General features: G+C 35.6%; 1 protein-coding gene across 6 annotated transcripts in view; it reads right to left on the bottom strand.

Annotated features, from left to right (window-relative positions):
* Positions 1-299: 299 nt before the first annotated feature.
* Positions 300-16590, bottom strand: part of LOC112393584 (sodium channel protein type 1 subunit alpha) — an 87035-nt gene continuing 70744 nt past the window's right edge. For all 6 annotated transcript variants that reach the window (XM_024735898.1, XM_024735899.1, XM_024735901.1 and 3 more), the window contains exons 21-26: positions 13347-13628; positions 10589-10642; positions 8916-9053; positions 5494-5598; positions 3631-3901; positions 300-1477 (exon numbers count right to left, since the gene is read on the bottom strand). In XM_024735898.1, coding sequence (XP_024591666.1) covers positions 300-1477; positions 3631-3901; positions 5494-5598; positions 8916-9053; positions 10589-10642; positions 13347-13628 — 2028 coding nt within the window. The remainder of the gene's footprint in view (positions 1478-3630; positions 3902-5493; positions 5599-8915; positions 9054-10588; positions 10643-13346; positions 13629-16590) is intronic.

Raw genomic sequence — 16590 nt, 5'->3', positions numbered from 1 at the left:
ATTATAGGTTTGCACCCCTTTGAACTGGTCCCTACAGTCTGAGTAGCCATTTTGTCTCGTCTTCAGCAGTGTCAGCTGGTAGTGAGAACAGTAACCTCCTGTCGAGGTCATCTTCCCTTTTCAGAGTCACAGTTTTCCGACAAGGGGTCACTGTCTGATTGTAGGCACTGACCTTAAGTAGATTTGTGTAAAAACAGTCAGTTTGGCATTGACCTCCTAAAGGAGTCCTGCTGACCAGAATACATCACCTTCACAGGCTGTAAACAATTTGTCACCCAGTGATTTTGATTTATTTTTGTTTATTTCCCTTTGGCTTTCTCATCTTTGCCTTCTTGCTCGTGTTTTTCCACGATTGGCTTTGTTACCCGATCATAGGAGGGTGGACAAGCTGCTGTGGACATGGTCAGATCAGTCTTTTCTGTAATTGAGTTTTCATTTATTCTGTCAATTACCATGTCTTCTTTTATAAGAAGATTAGCCCCACCTTTGATTTTATTTTTGTTATATGTAAATGAAGCTTGCTTTACAGTTCGCTTTAAAAGGTGGCGCCTGTATGCACGCTGAATAATAACAGCAGACACCTCCTCTTGTTTTCGTCTTAAAGTCGTAGTTATTGGCTGATAGGAGACCTTTGATGGGTTGGAAGCCATGAATCGCTCTTCCATCTGTATTCGGAGAGCATCCATCTCTCCACTCTCCCCCAGAACCCGCTTTGTAAAAGCAAATAAGATGTCAAGACAGTGGATCCGATCCCCACTGACCATGGGCAGATCCATGGCAATGAGCTGGACTTTGTTCGGTTGTGGCAAATTGAGTGGAGGTTCAAGAGCAGCTGCAAACTGAGAGAGTTTTTCAAATTCCATGAACTGGGTGGCATTGGGATCAAACTTCTCCCAAACCTCGTAGAACATCTCAAAGTCATCCTCGCTCAGGGGCTCTGCACTTTCTTCAGTAGCAACACTGAAGTTCTCCAGGATGACAGCGATGTACATGTTCACCACGACCAGAAATGATATGATGATGTAACTGACAAAAAAGAAGATCCCCACAGATGGGTTCCCACAGTCTCCCTTAACTGAGCTGCCAGGGTTAACTTTATTAGGGTCACAATCGGGTGGTTTACTGTTGAGAATAGGTGCTAGCAATCCATCCCAGCCAGCAGAGGTGGTAATCTGGAAAAGGCAGATCATGCTGTTGCCAAAGGTCTCGAAGTTGAACATGTCATCAATTCCAACCTCCCTCTTAACATAGGCGAAGTTGGACATCCCAAAGATGGCATAGATGAACATGACCAGGAAGAGCAGGAGGCCGATGTTAAACAACGCAGGAAGGGACATCATCAAAGCAAAGAGCAGCGTGCGGATCCCCTTGGCCCCTTTGATCAGACGCAGGATTCGGCCAATCCTGGCAAGACGGATCACTCGGAACAGGGTAGGGGACACAAAATACTTCTCTATCAGCTCAGCCAGAAACATACCTATGGATAAAAGATCAGAGTGTCAACCAGTGAAGAAGTTATCCAGTAAAATAATACTTAAATTTCTGTTAAGGCTCCCAGGTAAAGTTCAGAGTACTGAAATTCAGTTACTTAATCATCAATGTTATATACAGACAATACATACATATATTATAGATAAACCTTAATTTCGGCATTCAGCATTAAATTCAACTCAGTATTTGCTGTGGACTAAATTCTCTCCACCCCCACCCCCCACCCACCCTACCACCAAATTCATACATTACAGCCCTAACTCCCCAAGGTGGTGGTATTTGGAGATAGGGCCTTTGGGAGATAATTAAATTTAGATGAGGTCATGAGGTTGGAGCCCTCATGATAGGATTAGTGCCCTTATGAGAAAAGACAATAAAGAGCTTGCTCTCTCTTTCTCCCTGCCACCTGAGGACACAGTGAGAAGACAGCCATCTACCAACCTAGAAGAGAGCTCTCACCAGAAACCCATCATGTTGGCACCTTGACTTGGACTTCTGGCCTCCAGAACTCTGAGAAAATAAGTTTCTCTTGTTTAAGCCACCCAGTCTGTGGTAATTATTATGGCAGTCCAAGGTGACTATGACAATATTCAATTCATTAAGGATTTTATAGTACCTTTTGTCTTTGAGGGATATCTATAGACTAGTTTTAGCTTATACAAAATCCCAAGACTGAATCTAAAAAAACAAATTAAAAATCCTTAAGTCCATCTTAAGAGCAGTAGCCAACAGTATACATACACGTGTATAAAAATTCAATGATTTTTTCTGAAAATGCCAAATCATATATACCCTCTATTCAGTCTTTCCCCATCTAAAAGTATCTGCAGTTTTTAATGCTGTTTTCATCTCTCCATGAACTTGATGCTTCCCTAAGCTTCTACTATAATATTCATATATATATACATATATATATATATAAAATACATATATATGTATATATATGGTCTGGCGCATTTCTAAAAGGGTTTAAGCTGATGCTCTTTCTGGTTTCCTGTGTCTGACACTGGTCTCTCAGCTCTTTTCCTTAAAGCTTCTTTCTCCATTTGCCTTTAAAATAATGAAATAGTGATTGAGCTGAAAAGGATCTCAAGAAATTAAGTACCTTTGAGTTACACTACCTCACTCTGTAAAGAGTAAGTAAGCAGGTGTGTGTGTGTGTGTGTGTGTGTGTGTGTGTGTGAGGCAGAGAGAAAGAGAGAGAGAAAGAGAGGTGAATACAACTAAGTACCCTATCCACAATTAATTACACCACAGATTACTGTGGGAATCAAAGGCTACATACAACATATGAGTTGGATAGAAAATCAACTTCTTCAGAGGGGGGAATGGCATAAAAATCTGCCTAACGGAGGCACCCCCTGTTGGATGGTAAAATATTGACCCAATCATATTATTATCTGGTTTAGGAAAGAATGAATACTTCAGGCCCACAGGCAGACTTCTTCACTTCACTGGAGCTAGAGTTGTATCTTGAATGAGATGAGCTATGGGTCACGTGATCTGTTTAACATTCCAGGCTTTGAAGTGTATGACTGATGAAATGATGTTCCATGCCACATCACTTCTTTTGTGCATCATTACTAGAAATTTCAAGGTAATCTACAAAATATCCCATACCCTGCATTAAAGAACTTACCATCTGCAATTGCTGACATGTTGTTCTTAGCTTTATTCTCTTTTCACTCTATGCTCTTCCTTATTTGCCACCAGCTTCCACTCCTGTATACATGCTAATGACTCTGTGTCTATGTCTTTGATGCACTGTCTCTCCTGAGTACCGGACTAAATTTCTAGTCCTCCCTTCAACACAGCTATTTAGATATTGTATAGACTATTCAATCTCAACAAGTCAAAAACATTTCAATCTTAGTTAACAGCACATTTCTAGTTCAAATGAATGAGACTTTGGTATATTGACAAATAATATACCTAGTCTAAAATGCACAGAATAGGATACAATACTCTATGCATAGCAGGAGCCTCATTTTGTAAGAAAGAGAAACACACCAGTATGAAATACATCAAAATTTTCACAGTGGTTTTCTCTGAGTGGTCAGATAACCTCTAATTTAAACTTGATTAGTCTAACTTTTACTCTTATTGAGCTGAACTTAAGAGACCTGAAATAATTCTTACCTACAATGGAGAGAATGACAACCACAAAATCAAAAATATTCCAGCCTATGGTAAAATAATAATGGCGGAGGGAGATGAGCTTCAGCACACATTCTCCAGTGAACAGCACAATGAACACCAGGTTGATACGTGACAAAATGCTAGTCACATATTCACTCTGATCGTCAGTTTCCACCATCATTGTGACCATGTTGAGACAGATGAGAATCATGATGCTTATGTCAAAAACTTGTCTGGTTACGAAGTCAAAGACCATTCCTTGAAATTTGTTCTGTAGAGAATCAGAAATGCTTTTAGCAACAGAGGTGTTTTCCTGTGCACGTTAGCTTCTACATAAGTATTTTCTGCACTAACTGACTGTCTAGTATTATACCTAGGAAACACTGGCCCTGAATTTTGTAAAAGATGGTTGATAGCACATTGTTCTTTAATTTAGTTACCTAAATTGCTATTTACCAAAATGTATTCCACAGAATAACAATCCCTTGTCAAAAGGGGATTTCTGATAAGAAACACGGCATACTATACGCTTCTCTGAGAGGTACAAAATGCATATTGATGTATTAAAATTATGAGAAGTTAAGAAACCTGCTTAATTTTGTTATACCAGAATTTCCCATGATCAGTTGGACCATGAAGCAGTTTCAAAATATAGTATCTAATAACATTCCACTTGCCTTATTCTCAAAGAATTGTTAGAGGGAACTTGTCATTTTCATGACACACCTATAACATTATGCATTTAAAATCCATGTGTGGCAATACTGATGCTCTTCCACCAACCAGTCTTTGCTGACATTGTCACACACAGAATGCTGAGGCTACACAGGGATAATCAGGCCAGAATGACATTCCTTATGCTTTGATGTCACAAATTCATGTCCCTTGTCACTGATCTGTGGTTCTGCTCCCTGGTTCTGCCACTGTCATTCACTACAGGCCATTGTCTGGCCCATGTCCCTAGGCCACTGAGGAACTTTGAGGACATCGTCTATCTTACATTTTTACTACACATAGCTGACTCATTTTTACTTCCAGTGTTAAGGCTTAACAGAGGACAGTATATGTTTTTCATCATTCTCAAGAAGGCAGGTGTTGGCTAGCACAATATGAATGTGAATGTTCACTAGCATTTTATTCCCTAAAGCACCCCAGGAGTTGTTTTAACCTCATAGATCATCATCATAAAAATCAGTACAATGTGGGATAAGGCTCCTCCGTTTCACGGCAGCCGTCTCATTGGTTCATCATGGAAACATGACATTTGGTTATTTATCATCATGAATTGTACTTATTGACTCTGACTTCTGTAGACATTAGTAATTTCTAACTTTATAGCCTTATATATGAATATTAGATACTAGCAGTCTTTCCTTCTCCAAAACAACTGGTACCTCTAATGAAAAATAAATGGAAGTAAGGTGTTCTTTCACTCAACAATTCATCAACTTGTTAATCTATCAGAAAACTGCATGTTTTTAAACCCCATCCAAGATTACTCTTCTCTCTAACATTATCTGGCAATTATTCTTGAGTTATATGATCAAATTCCTTGTGCATATCACACTGCCTATGTGTCCTTGGCCATTTTTTTTTTTCCTTTTCCATTTTGTTTGGATTCTAGTTGTGTAATTCTAAACGGCTTGAAGATAAGGGTGCATTTTCTGTTTCTTCTTTTTCCTTTTGGTCTCTCTCTTTAAAAAATAATTTTTACCATTACCATAAAAGATATGAATTAATGATGCTCTAAAAGTGGGAGAAATCTTTGCTGCTGGAAACGTTAGCTACTATCTCTTCTGTGAGAAAACCCATGCTAGTTTTGTTTTTATATTTTTTTCCCCCATATCATTTGATATTTCTTACCCCTGGTCGAGGTATAGGCTTTTGAGGCTTTTTTGATCCTAATTTTTTCATTGCATTATAGTATTTCTTCTGTTCTTCTGTCATAAAGATGTCTTGACCTCCAAAGTATAGAAAAGAAAAATCAAAACTGGTTAAAACTGTGTCCCTTTGTACATAGTTTTTTAATATTAAACTTAAAATAGGAAAGGGACAACTAAAAAAGGCAATGCAAAATTCAACCAATTAGCATAATTATACCTGGGATTTTAAATTTGAAAAATTAAAACATTTTTAGATACTATAATCTTATTTACTTCCCACAATCATCCAAAATTGACTTTATTGTTTTCACTATTATTTTATGGAGGAAAAATTCCCAGAATCTGAGAGGTTAAGTATTTTACCCAAGACCGTAAACTCAGGAAGTAGTACAATTTGATTCACTGAGACACTAAATACATGGTTCCTTTCACTACACACACTGCCTTTCAGAAGGTAAAGACAATGATTTTCTTATTCATATGTAGCAAAGAGTTACAGTAGGTATATTGCATGATGGTTTAGAGTTACTCATAAAAAGCCACTTTCACTCTGCCAAGAATTGGAGCAAAAGGATGGAAAGGAAACTGGCCAAGTCAGGAGATGACTTAGGGGAAAAGTCAGAGGTCATACGTATGGCAGGTATGTGATATGATAGGCCAGTAGGTACAGAGGATTAGACCTCAGGTTAATAAGTGAAACGAAATAGCTTGATAATGACAACAGAGTAATATCAGTAATAATAAAGGGGGCTAAGGGACAGAAATGATCCATAAGTGAGAGTCTCATCCAATGAAAGCACTCGTATAATAAGAAAACAGACTGAGCAAGTGAGATGAAGGATCAGTACACAAAGGAAGAAAAATAAATGGCAAAAATAAAGGCCTCAAAGACATATTCAAACCTACTAGTCATAAAAGACATGAAAATTAAATACAATTTTCATTTTTCAAATATCAAGTACCAAAAAACAGAGAGAATGTTTGATGCCAGTGGAACAGCAGTGACCTGAGCACATCTATACGCTTTTTCTTTTTTTTTAACATCTATATTGGAGTATAATTGCTTTACAATGATGTGTTAATTTCTGCTTTATAACAAAGTGAATCAGTTATACATATACATATGTTCCCATATCTCTTCCCTCTTGCGTCTCCCTCCCACCCTCCCTATCCCACCCCTCTAGGTGGTCACAAAGCACCGAGCTGATCTCCCTGTGCTATGCGCCTGCTTCCCACTAGCTATCTATTTTACGTTGGGTAGTGTACATATGTCCATGCCACTCTCTCACTTTGTCACAGATTACCCTTCCCACTCCCCATATCCTCAAGTCCACTCTCTAGTAGGTGTGTGTCTTTATTCCTGTCTTACCCCTAGATTCTTCATGACCCTTTTTTTCCCTTAGATTCCATATATATGTGTTAGCATACTGTATTTGTCTCTCTCTTTCTGACTTACTTCACTCTGTACAACAGACTCTAGGTCCACCCACCTCACTACAAATAACTCAATTTCGTTCCTTTTTATGGCTGAGTAATATTCCATTGTATATATGTGCCACATCTTCTTTATCCATTCATCCGATGATGGACACTTAGGTTGATTCCATGTCCTGGCTATTGTAAATAATGCTGCAGTGAACATTGTGGTACATGACTCTTTTGGAATTATGGTTTTCTCAGGGTATATGCCCAGTAGTGGGATGGCTGGGTCGTATGGTAGTTCTATTTGTAGTTTTTTAAGGAACCTCCATACTGTTCTCCATAGTGGCTGTATCAATTTACATTCCCACCAACACTGCGAGAGTGTTCCCTTTTCTCCACACCCTCTCTAGCATTTATTGTTTCTAGATTTTTTGATGATGGCCATTCTGACCAGTGTGAGATGATATCTCATTGTAGTTTGGATTTGCATTTCTCTAATGATTAATGATGTTGAGCATTCTTTCATGTTCTCGTTGGCAATCTGTATATCTTCTGTGGAGAAATGTCTATTTAGGTCTTCTGCCCATTTTTGGATTGGGTTGTTTGTTTTTTTTGATATTGAGCTGCATGAGCTGTTTGTAAATTTTGGAGATTAATCCTTTGTCAGTTGCTTCATTTGCAAATATTTTCTCTCATTCTGAGGGTTGTCTTTTGGTCTTGTTTATGGTTTCCTTTGCTGTGCAAAAGCTTTGAAGTTTCATTAGGTCCCCTTTGTTTATTTTTGTTTTTATTTCCATTTCTCTAGGAGGTGGGTCAAAAAGGATCTTGCTATGATTTCTGTCGTAGTGTTCTGCCTATGTTTTCCTCTAAGAGTTTGACAGTTTCTGGCCTTACATTTAGGTCTTTAATCCATTTTGAGTTTATTTTTGTGTATGGTGTTAGGGAGGACTCTAATTTCATACTTTTACATGTACCTGTCCAGTTTTCCCAGCACCACTTATTGGGAGTATGAGTGGGCATGTTACCCGGGGAAAGCAAAACACTTTACTCTTGGAATTTATCTTAAAGAAATCATTAAAGGCTCAAATTTTTTTGGCACAAAGACTTTTGACCAGGCACTATTTAAATTATTAAAGATTAGAAACAACCTAAATCATCAATCTATTGGAAAATGGTTAAGAAAATTATGATAATATGTATATGAAGACTTAACAAAATGGGAAAATACTTATGTTAACTCAAAAAAATTTATAATTATAGACCAAATAATTTCAATAACAAGGATATGTGTAGAAAAAGTTTGAACAGAAAAACATAAAATGTGAATAGTGGTTACTCCTGAGTAATGATATTTCTTCACTTTCTGTGTTTTTGATACTATGCATATATAACTGGGATGATAAAATGCGCTTCATAAGTGATAATAATTAATAAAGAACTGTTCAATTCAAGTCTGGAACTGATAGTTTGTAATTAACATCAGGGAGAATGAAGTGGGAATACATAAAACAAACCAAAAAAGAATTAAAAAATGTGAAAAGAAACACTAGAAGAAGCTTACCTCTCATGCCTAATTTACTGCAAAGATTTTAAACGTTTTTGCTGGAAAATATATTTCAAGGAGGTAAGTTGTAAAGATAAAACAACAGGTTGACTCTGGGAAACAGGTGTATGCCTGGGTTCTCTTCTAGTTCTTTTTTTAATAATTCTTTTTCAAAAGAGAAAATGTGGTACCTGAGTATTTTTTCTTTAAAAAGGAGAGAGATTTTGTGAACCTATGCACAGGAGAATGGAATACACTCATTCTTGGCTTTTTATACCATGAAAGACATGGGCAGTGAATGGCAGAGGGGGAGGATGCAGAAATAGATTTTAATATATAATCCCATTTGGTTTCTGAGTTAAAGTACTCATTCGGTGTTGAAAACCCTTCAAATAATTTATTATCTCAGTGGGAGAGAAAATATTAGAAATACTTATCTTCTTCTTTTGCTGGTTGAAATTATCTATGATGACACCAATAAACAGGTTCAAGGTGAAGAAGGACCCAAAGATGATGAAAATAACAAAGTAAAGATACATGTATAGACTTTCCTCATACTTAGGCTGGAGTTCCACCTACAAAAGGAGAATATTTTGTAAGATATTACAATACATTTGATGCTGGTAGTCACTGGTGTTTTTCATGAGAATAGAAAAGAAAATTTCTAGTAACACTTAAGCAGTACTTTATTTCCTCTAAATCAGCTACCTCTAAAAAATAAATCTCTGAAATTCGCCTTTAGGATAATTTTTTATGTGAAAAACAGAGTGTTCTCATGTGAAAAATACAGTATGATGATTTTGAAATGTATTTTTTTCTAACTATAAATACAACTAATACCTTGCCATTTGGACAGTAGTGTACTAAATTTGGGAATTTTTAAGGTATTGCATTTTAATAATTTAAAAATTAATAGTGAAAAAAATTTTACATCAGTAAATATGCATAGACTATTTCAATGATTATTTTAGAAATAATCATTCCTGATGCATGAATTTATTTAGCAAATAAGAATTGAGTTACTTATTTCGATGTTTGGCATCCTGCCTATAACATTATAACATTCATTGAATTTTTCAGATTGAGGAGACATAATTGGACATGCTATCTGCTAAATCCTCAACTGATAATTTAATCTCTAGATTGTACTCATAATAAATAAGCATTTGAGCTTTTACTTAGCACTTAGTAAAGAGGTAAAGGAGTCACTATAGATAGTGCCCTAATAGATTCATGTCCTCCTAAAGATAACAGAGTTAAAAACCAACCAAACGCACAAAACAAACACAATAAGTAACAAAGTGAAATAACTCATCTCTGGAGGATATCAAGAAAGTACTCAACATAAAACTAAAGCCACATATGGGAAATGCACATCAAGAAAGATAAAAGTGTGCTTATCAGATCAGTTTAAAGATTCCAGGGGTAAAGTTCATTCTTCATGATTATAGAAGATGGGACTTCAGAATGGAAAGATAAAGAGAAAATACTAAATTTTACAAATTTTGAAGAGCAGAGTTGGAATGAGCATGGATTTCAGTTCTCTTCTTGAAGCCTGAAAAAGACTATTGTAGGATAAATCAAAAAAGTAGGTCTTAGGTGATAGAAACTTAAAGGAAACTGTTGATCACAGAAATGGTAACAGTCTCTGTAAAGGCTCCAGTAAATTTATGGATGCTATAATCATATAAAAGAATGGATTTTAAAGTGACTATTACAGAAATCTAATTCTGCCTAGACAACATCCCTAACCTGTCTAATGTGGAGGGTAAACTACTGATGGTAACCATGTATTTCTTCACATTTGCTCCAGCATGCCAATATTATTATTGATTATATAATTGGTAGATAAAAAGGAAACAAAATAGAAAAATAGTTAATAGACGGATATTTGTTAGTTATTAAATATACTCATGTGTTACATTAGTTTGACTTCCATTTTGATATATCTTACTAAGATCTTTCTGATAAATACTTGAGTATTAACTTGAGTCATACTTTTCCCTTTTTAAAAATTCATTGTAGAATCATTCCATTTAGCTGCTATGCTCTGTTAATTTTAGTGCCTAATCAATATTGTGAAAAGACTTAGGATGTAAAGAATACTTACATTTCTGGAATCAACTGCTGCGTACATTATATCCATCCATCCCTTAAATGTGGCCTATTAAAAAGGACATGCATGTTTTACTTTGGAGTGAAAATAATTCAGACCTGATGTTTAATAAATATTCTTCCTGATATATTTCTTTAAAAGGAACATTTTTAAAAGACATCTCAAAACAAATTTTACATGGATTTTGGACCAACAATATCTCAGTAAGTCTCTTCATTTCTAGACCATATAATAAACAGAATGGTCATTTGATATATCTTCCTGCTTGATAACCAACTCACAAATACTTCTCAGTTCTTTTTATTTATTATTTTTTAACATCTTTATTGGAGTATAATTGCTTTACAATGGTGTGTTAGTTTCTGCTTTATAACAAAGTGAATAAGTTATACATATACATATGTTCCCATATCTCTTCCCTCTTGCGTCTCCCTCCTTCCCAATCATGCAATATAAAGTGCTATCAAGATTTGGAGGAATACTTTTAGAAAGCTTTACAAATGCCAACACATTTGGCAATGTTTGTAGCAGCAAAACAACTACAACTTAGGCCTGATGATCATCCACTAAAATCTATCTACAAGGTGACAAAGCGACAGAAAGTTTATGATTTCTCTTTATTGTAACACTCTAAGGATCATACAGGTATACAAAAAGTCAGTTGCAACTAACATTTTAAGAATTTTAAAGCATAACATCTAGAAATAATCCTATATTCCACTTTCTTCTCTGTAATTTTTAAAAATAATACTCCTTTTTTTTTTTTCTGTTCATTTGTTTTGTTTCGTTTTTGGGGGGTTTTTTTGGCCATGCCACATGGCATGTGGGATATTAGTTTCCCAACCAGGGATTGAACCCTCGCCACCTGCGTTGGAAGCACGGAGTCTTAACCACTGGACCGCCAGGGAGTCCCTCTTTGTAATTTTTGATGAGAGTGAGTTAATTTGGGTAAGAAAAGTGAAAAATAGTACACTTGGTATTCCAAGTGTAATAACTTACAGTAATTTGTTACTTGCCCTAGGACATGAATTTTGAGCCCTACGGGCCTGAGAGGATTATTCCTTAGTGAGCAAATCTAGCAAAAAGCTTTCAGCATCTGTATCTCAACACATCTTTGTTTTTATAACACTAACACTTCTGAAGTGGTAGATGTCATGGGAAGAAAGCCAAGTAAGAGTGGTTGTGATGGCAGTGAAGAGAAAGTAAAGTTTCTTAGCTAGAAAATAGAACTTATTTGTCTATCAAAGAGGGAAATGTTGAATGTGTCAATGGCTGAGGTCAATGATAGAACAAGTTCATCACACACTAGGTACAGGAACAGAAAAAAGTGATTCAAGGAATCATTTCAATGAATTGCTAATCAACAGAGATGATTCTGTATAAAGCCAAGAATAAATCAGTACTTCAGTAGCAGAATTTATTTAATGGCTTCATACAGGATCTTTACCCCTTGTTTAGCATTTTAAGGGACTGCTTGAAATTTTCAATGTTTCTTTCTCAATTTTATGGAGGAAGTGATATAAATTAGTGATATTTACAAGTGTGGTTATTAGTTAAGCGTTAGGATAAGGGCCCAAGGAAATATCATCATGTGTCTACGCTAATATTTAAAGAAATCATACTTGCCAGATTATAAAAATCTCTATTCTAATTGCATAAGCGTTCAGAGTAAGTCAGAAACATCTACAAGAGAAATAAGAATTTCTAACAAGAAGGTGGAAAGAACTTGTGAAATAATCACAGTACTGACACCTCTGAAAGAGATGCAGGAGGATTTTGACCAGTCCAGGATTGTTTGCTTAATCTCCTGGCTGAACAACTGAAAACACAACCCTGGTGAAACAAAATAGATTTCTTCCCTAAAGACTCTGCAGAACCACAGGAAAGAACTTATGCAGCTTTTTTTTTTTTTAAGATGAGTTTTCAGTGGCCAAAATAGAACAGTATTTTTACAATGTTTTTCAAACGACCTAGACTCTGTTTTTACCCACTGCTCTCTTGTGATGCAGCTGCAGTCAGAAGCAGCATCAAATGAAAATGTTTAAGAGGCCACCATCTTTTACATTTTTATAAATTGTGAACTATGTTTCAGTCTTAAAGACCCAGTAGTGAAAACATCAATAGTTAGAGAAAAAAAAAAAGACTTAAGTAATTGTACTGAAGGACATTTGGGGTGAGACAACAGCTGCTTGTGTTTGATTTCTGTGTCTGAGTGTTACCTGGTATTATTTCATTTTGCTATGAGGATCTAAACCTAAAACCTAAATATCATTTCCCAATCTTCAATCCAAATGATACAACTCAGTAGCAGTTAATTTAATTCCCACCAATTTGTTACAATCCAATCAGGTGTGTTGAGGGTGTATGTTTGCGGGGAGGGGGTGATCCATCAGTGAAACAAGCTTTCCAATCGCAATAGGAAAAATAATAGCAAATTTATTGATTTATTAATCAACTTGTTCACATGGGAAGAGAGAGTAATATGAGAAGAAAAAAAGACCTTTGGAAAGAACTAAAATACCTGGCCACTATCAACTAAAATACCTGGCCACTATCAACTATGTCTGCACTGTTTAAATATACTGACATTTCCACCCATCTGGGCTCATGAACTTGTACTAACAAATCAAAATTAGAAAAAAGGAAATATGTTATAAAATTTCTTCTTAGTAACTAAATAATAGCTGTATATCATTACTTTGTTATTATTCCAAACAATAAACACATTTCAGAGAAAAGAGTGTTCACTTACAACTTGAAGCAAAGAGAGATACCCAAATCCTACATTATCAAAGTTTACTTTCACATTTTTCCATCGGGCAGTCTCATTTCTTTCTATTAGTATTAGGCAATCAGAATGATTATTCACTTCGCTGATGTCAAACATGTCACCAGTTGTGGTGTTAACACAGTGGTAGAATTTGCCAGCAAACAAATTTACGCCCATGATGCTGAAAATTAGCCAGAATATAAGACAAACCAGAAGCACATTCATGATGGATGGAATTGCTCCTAAAAGGGCATTCACAACCACCTAATACACAAATGGAAAAAAAGAAAAGTCAGAATTCTTGTTGGTTAAAAGACATTCCCCTAGTAATCTTTAGTCATTCTTTTTTTTTTTTTACTATCAAGATTATTCTAAGATATTTAAAAGCAAAGTAAAAATGTCTTAAAATGAAATACATTCTTTCATAAGCAATACATTTAGGGAAATGAATTTAGATAGTATATCAAAGATAAAGTTTTTAAAAAGAGAGGAGAAAGTACTGAAAAGTTAAAGGGAAAACAAAATCAGAGGAATTTGCTGTCAGATGAAGTCAGAAAAGTTTTTATTAGAAAAAGTAAGAATTCCTAACAGAGAAAATTAACTCATTAAAAAAGGCAGTATATTAAAGAATGAAACTAAAATGTTGGGACAAGAGTTGATTTGATTGATATATTTTACTAAACTAAAAATTCAGATGTATAAATATAAAAAATTATTAAATACCTAATATAATTTTGTCCTTAATTATTCATGCATTGCTATGACTAATAATAATTTTTGCATAAGAAGCAAGACAATTTAGCATTATGTATTTCATTAGATCATCACATCGTTTATTTCAAGCTCCAGTCATATCAGTTGTTTCATTTACTGAGTTTAATTTGATAAACTTATTTTAAATGAAACATAGTAGAAATCAGTTTCTTAGGAAAATAAGAAAAGGACGGATGCCATTTTTGGGATGATAGCTCCTAAATCTGATGTGATTATATCAAGTTCTGTGCTAAATAATTAGCTTTTTTTTTTTTTTAATGGAAGCATTTTTGCCCCTCTTATCTTTATTCCTGGACCACAAATTAAAACTCTGAGTTTTTATATTCAGCAACACTGTAGGGAGGACTGTCCTTGCTTCCTTCTCTACAGTGCCCACTGGAGATGCACATGAGTAGCTAAGAGAGAGATAAACACAGGCCCTAAAATGCTCCTAAGTGGCGGATGATGCCTCAGACTTGAACATTCATAGCTAAGTTGAATTCTACCTGTGTACCTCTAAGATTCTTGTCAATCTGAAAGTGGGCCAAAGGCAATAATAAAACCATTAATGACAAAGAGGGGAATGAGAATGAAAAAGTGAAGTCAGTTGAATTATCTAGGCAGATCCAGATGATGTGAGCTATGCAGCCTACCAAGCTGACACATGGCACCTCACCTTTATCTCATGTGGCCGTCTGCATTAATACAACTGAATGAATAAGTCTTTATTTTATACTTCACTTTAAATGTGTGGATACACTTAGATTTCTTTGGATTCAAGATATGAAAGCTGAAATCAAGTTATTATTTATTTCCCTCCTTTTCCAAACATTTTGCCTACCAGCCAGATTAAAAAGCTTTTTCTACTGTGTATACACAAAGCACATGTTAAAATGCATTTTTTTTTTTTTTTTTTTACCTACAGCACCCAATTTAGCCCATGAGCAGAACACTGGCTACCTACACCTATTTCTTGAATTCTTTTCACGTCAATCTGTAGGTCTCACACTTTTTTCTTCCAAACCTTTCTCACCCCTATCACTTCTCCATTTTCATGATCGCCACCCTAGTTCTGACATCTGTTAGTACATACTTGTACCATTTTCAGAGTCTTCCAATTTCCTCCTTCCTTTCATTCATATAAGATGAATTAATCTCCAACTCTCATTTAAAATTATTTAATGGCTTCCCACTGATTATCAAACATTTTCCTTACCTTGATGTTCAAATCACTTCTCAATCTGCATTTCTAGTTTTAACTTCCCTAGCCGCCTAGCCTTCATGCCAATCCAACTAATGTAATTACCATGTGCTAATAACATTACCAGAGAATTGAGATGCCCTTTCCTTTGAAATTCTGTGTCCACTACCTCCCCTTCTGAAACATTCTCTCTTCTCACAAGCTGTAGTTTAAGCAGCACTTCTGTCATGGAGCCTCACTTCACCTCTCAGTTTAGCCTCCAGAAGAGAGATGAGTGTTTCCTCTTTTGAATTCAAAAATCAGAATTCCAGCACTGGACAGGACTATAGAGATACTTTACTACTGCATTCTCATTTGGCAAATGAGAAGAATGAGCTAAGCTAGGTTAAGTTCAGAATGTAGACTAGAAATGGCATCTAGTGCTTCTTCTACTCGACCTCACTAATTTTCCTTAGAGTCACTCGTACTTATCCGGTACCCAGATTGCTCTGTGTTAGAGTTAATGAATGGCATTCCTGTAATCTTGACAGATGGTAGGCTTTTTTTTTTTTTAATTTAAGATGAAAAAATATATTTGTGAATTCTCCAAGCCTTTGAGTGCCTTGAATACAGTAATATAGCAGGTGCTTTGAATACAGGACTACAAAAATGGTGATTGAATGAATGAATGAAGTAAAGGTTAGCTTAGCATTTATTGATCAAAACATAATCTTTAAATGCTATTTCTGGAAATGGGATGAGAATAAAGAGCTGAACACAAAATAATTTGAGGTTAGCTAATAAGTCCGAGGGGTTTCTTTTGAAACTGGGGATTGGATTTGCACTAAAATTAACTCTATGTAATTCATGATATAAGCAGCAGTGCCTTTCAAGGTACATTTACAATGGTTGGCATACATTTGGCCCAGAGAAAACGTTTATTTTTATGAAGATAAAAGGATTTACTATACAAAGGTCCATTCATATTTAAAATCTCATTAAATTAGGCAATGAAGGATGAGAGAAAGGACTGTCTTTTCCCAAGAGCCCCAAGCCCTTCCTTGGTTCAGCACAGAGGGAGGGGTATTAACTCCTTTCTGGCTCTAGGGAACAGCAGTAATTGGTTCCCAGGTGGTGAAGGCACTAGACAGAACTGGACTAAACAAGTTGGAAAGAACAAATTGAAGTTTCAGGCTGCATAAAAGGAGGTTCTAAGAAAGGAACTATCTTAATGAATTAATACTAGAGGTTGCTTCTCACAAATGTTTTGCAAAACATCATCAAAATAGAATT

The sequence above is a fragment of the Neophocaena asiaeorientalis genome, unplaced genomic scaffold (genome assembly GCF_003031525.2).
Source record: "Neophocaena asiaeorientalis asiaeorientalis breed wild unplaced genomic scaffold, Neophocaena_asiaeorientalis_V1.1 scaffold72, whole genome shotgun sequence".
Classification (NCBI taxonomy): Eukaryota; Metazoa; Chordata; class Mammalia; order Artiodactyla; family Phocoenidae; genus Neophocaena; species Neophocaena asiaeorientalis.
The sequence above is the reverse complement of the archived record's forward strand: the minus strand, read 5'-3'. Positions and strand labels throughout refer to the sequence as shown.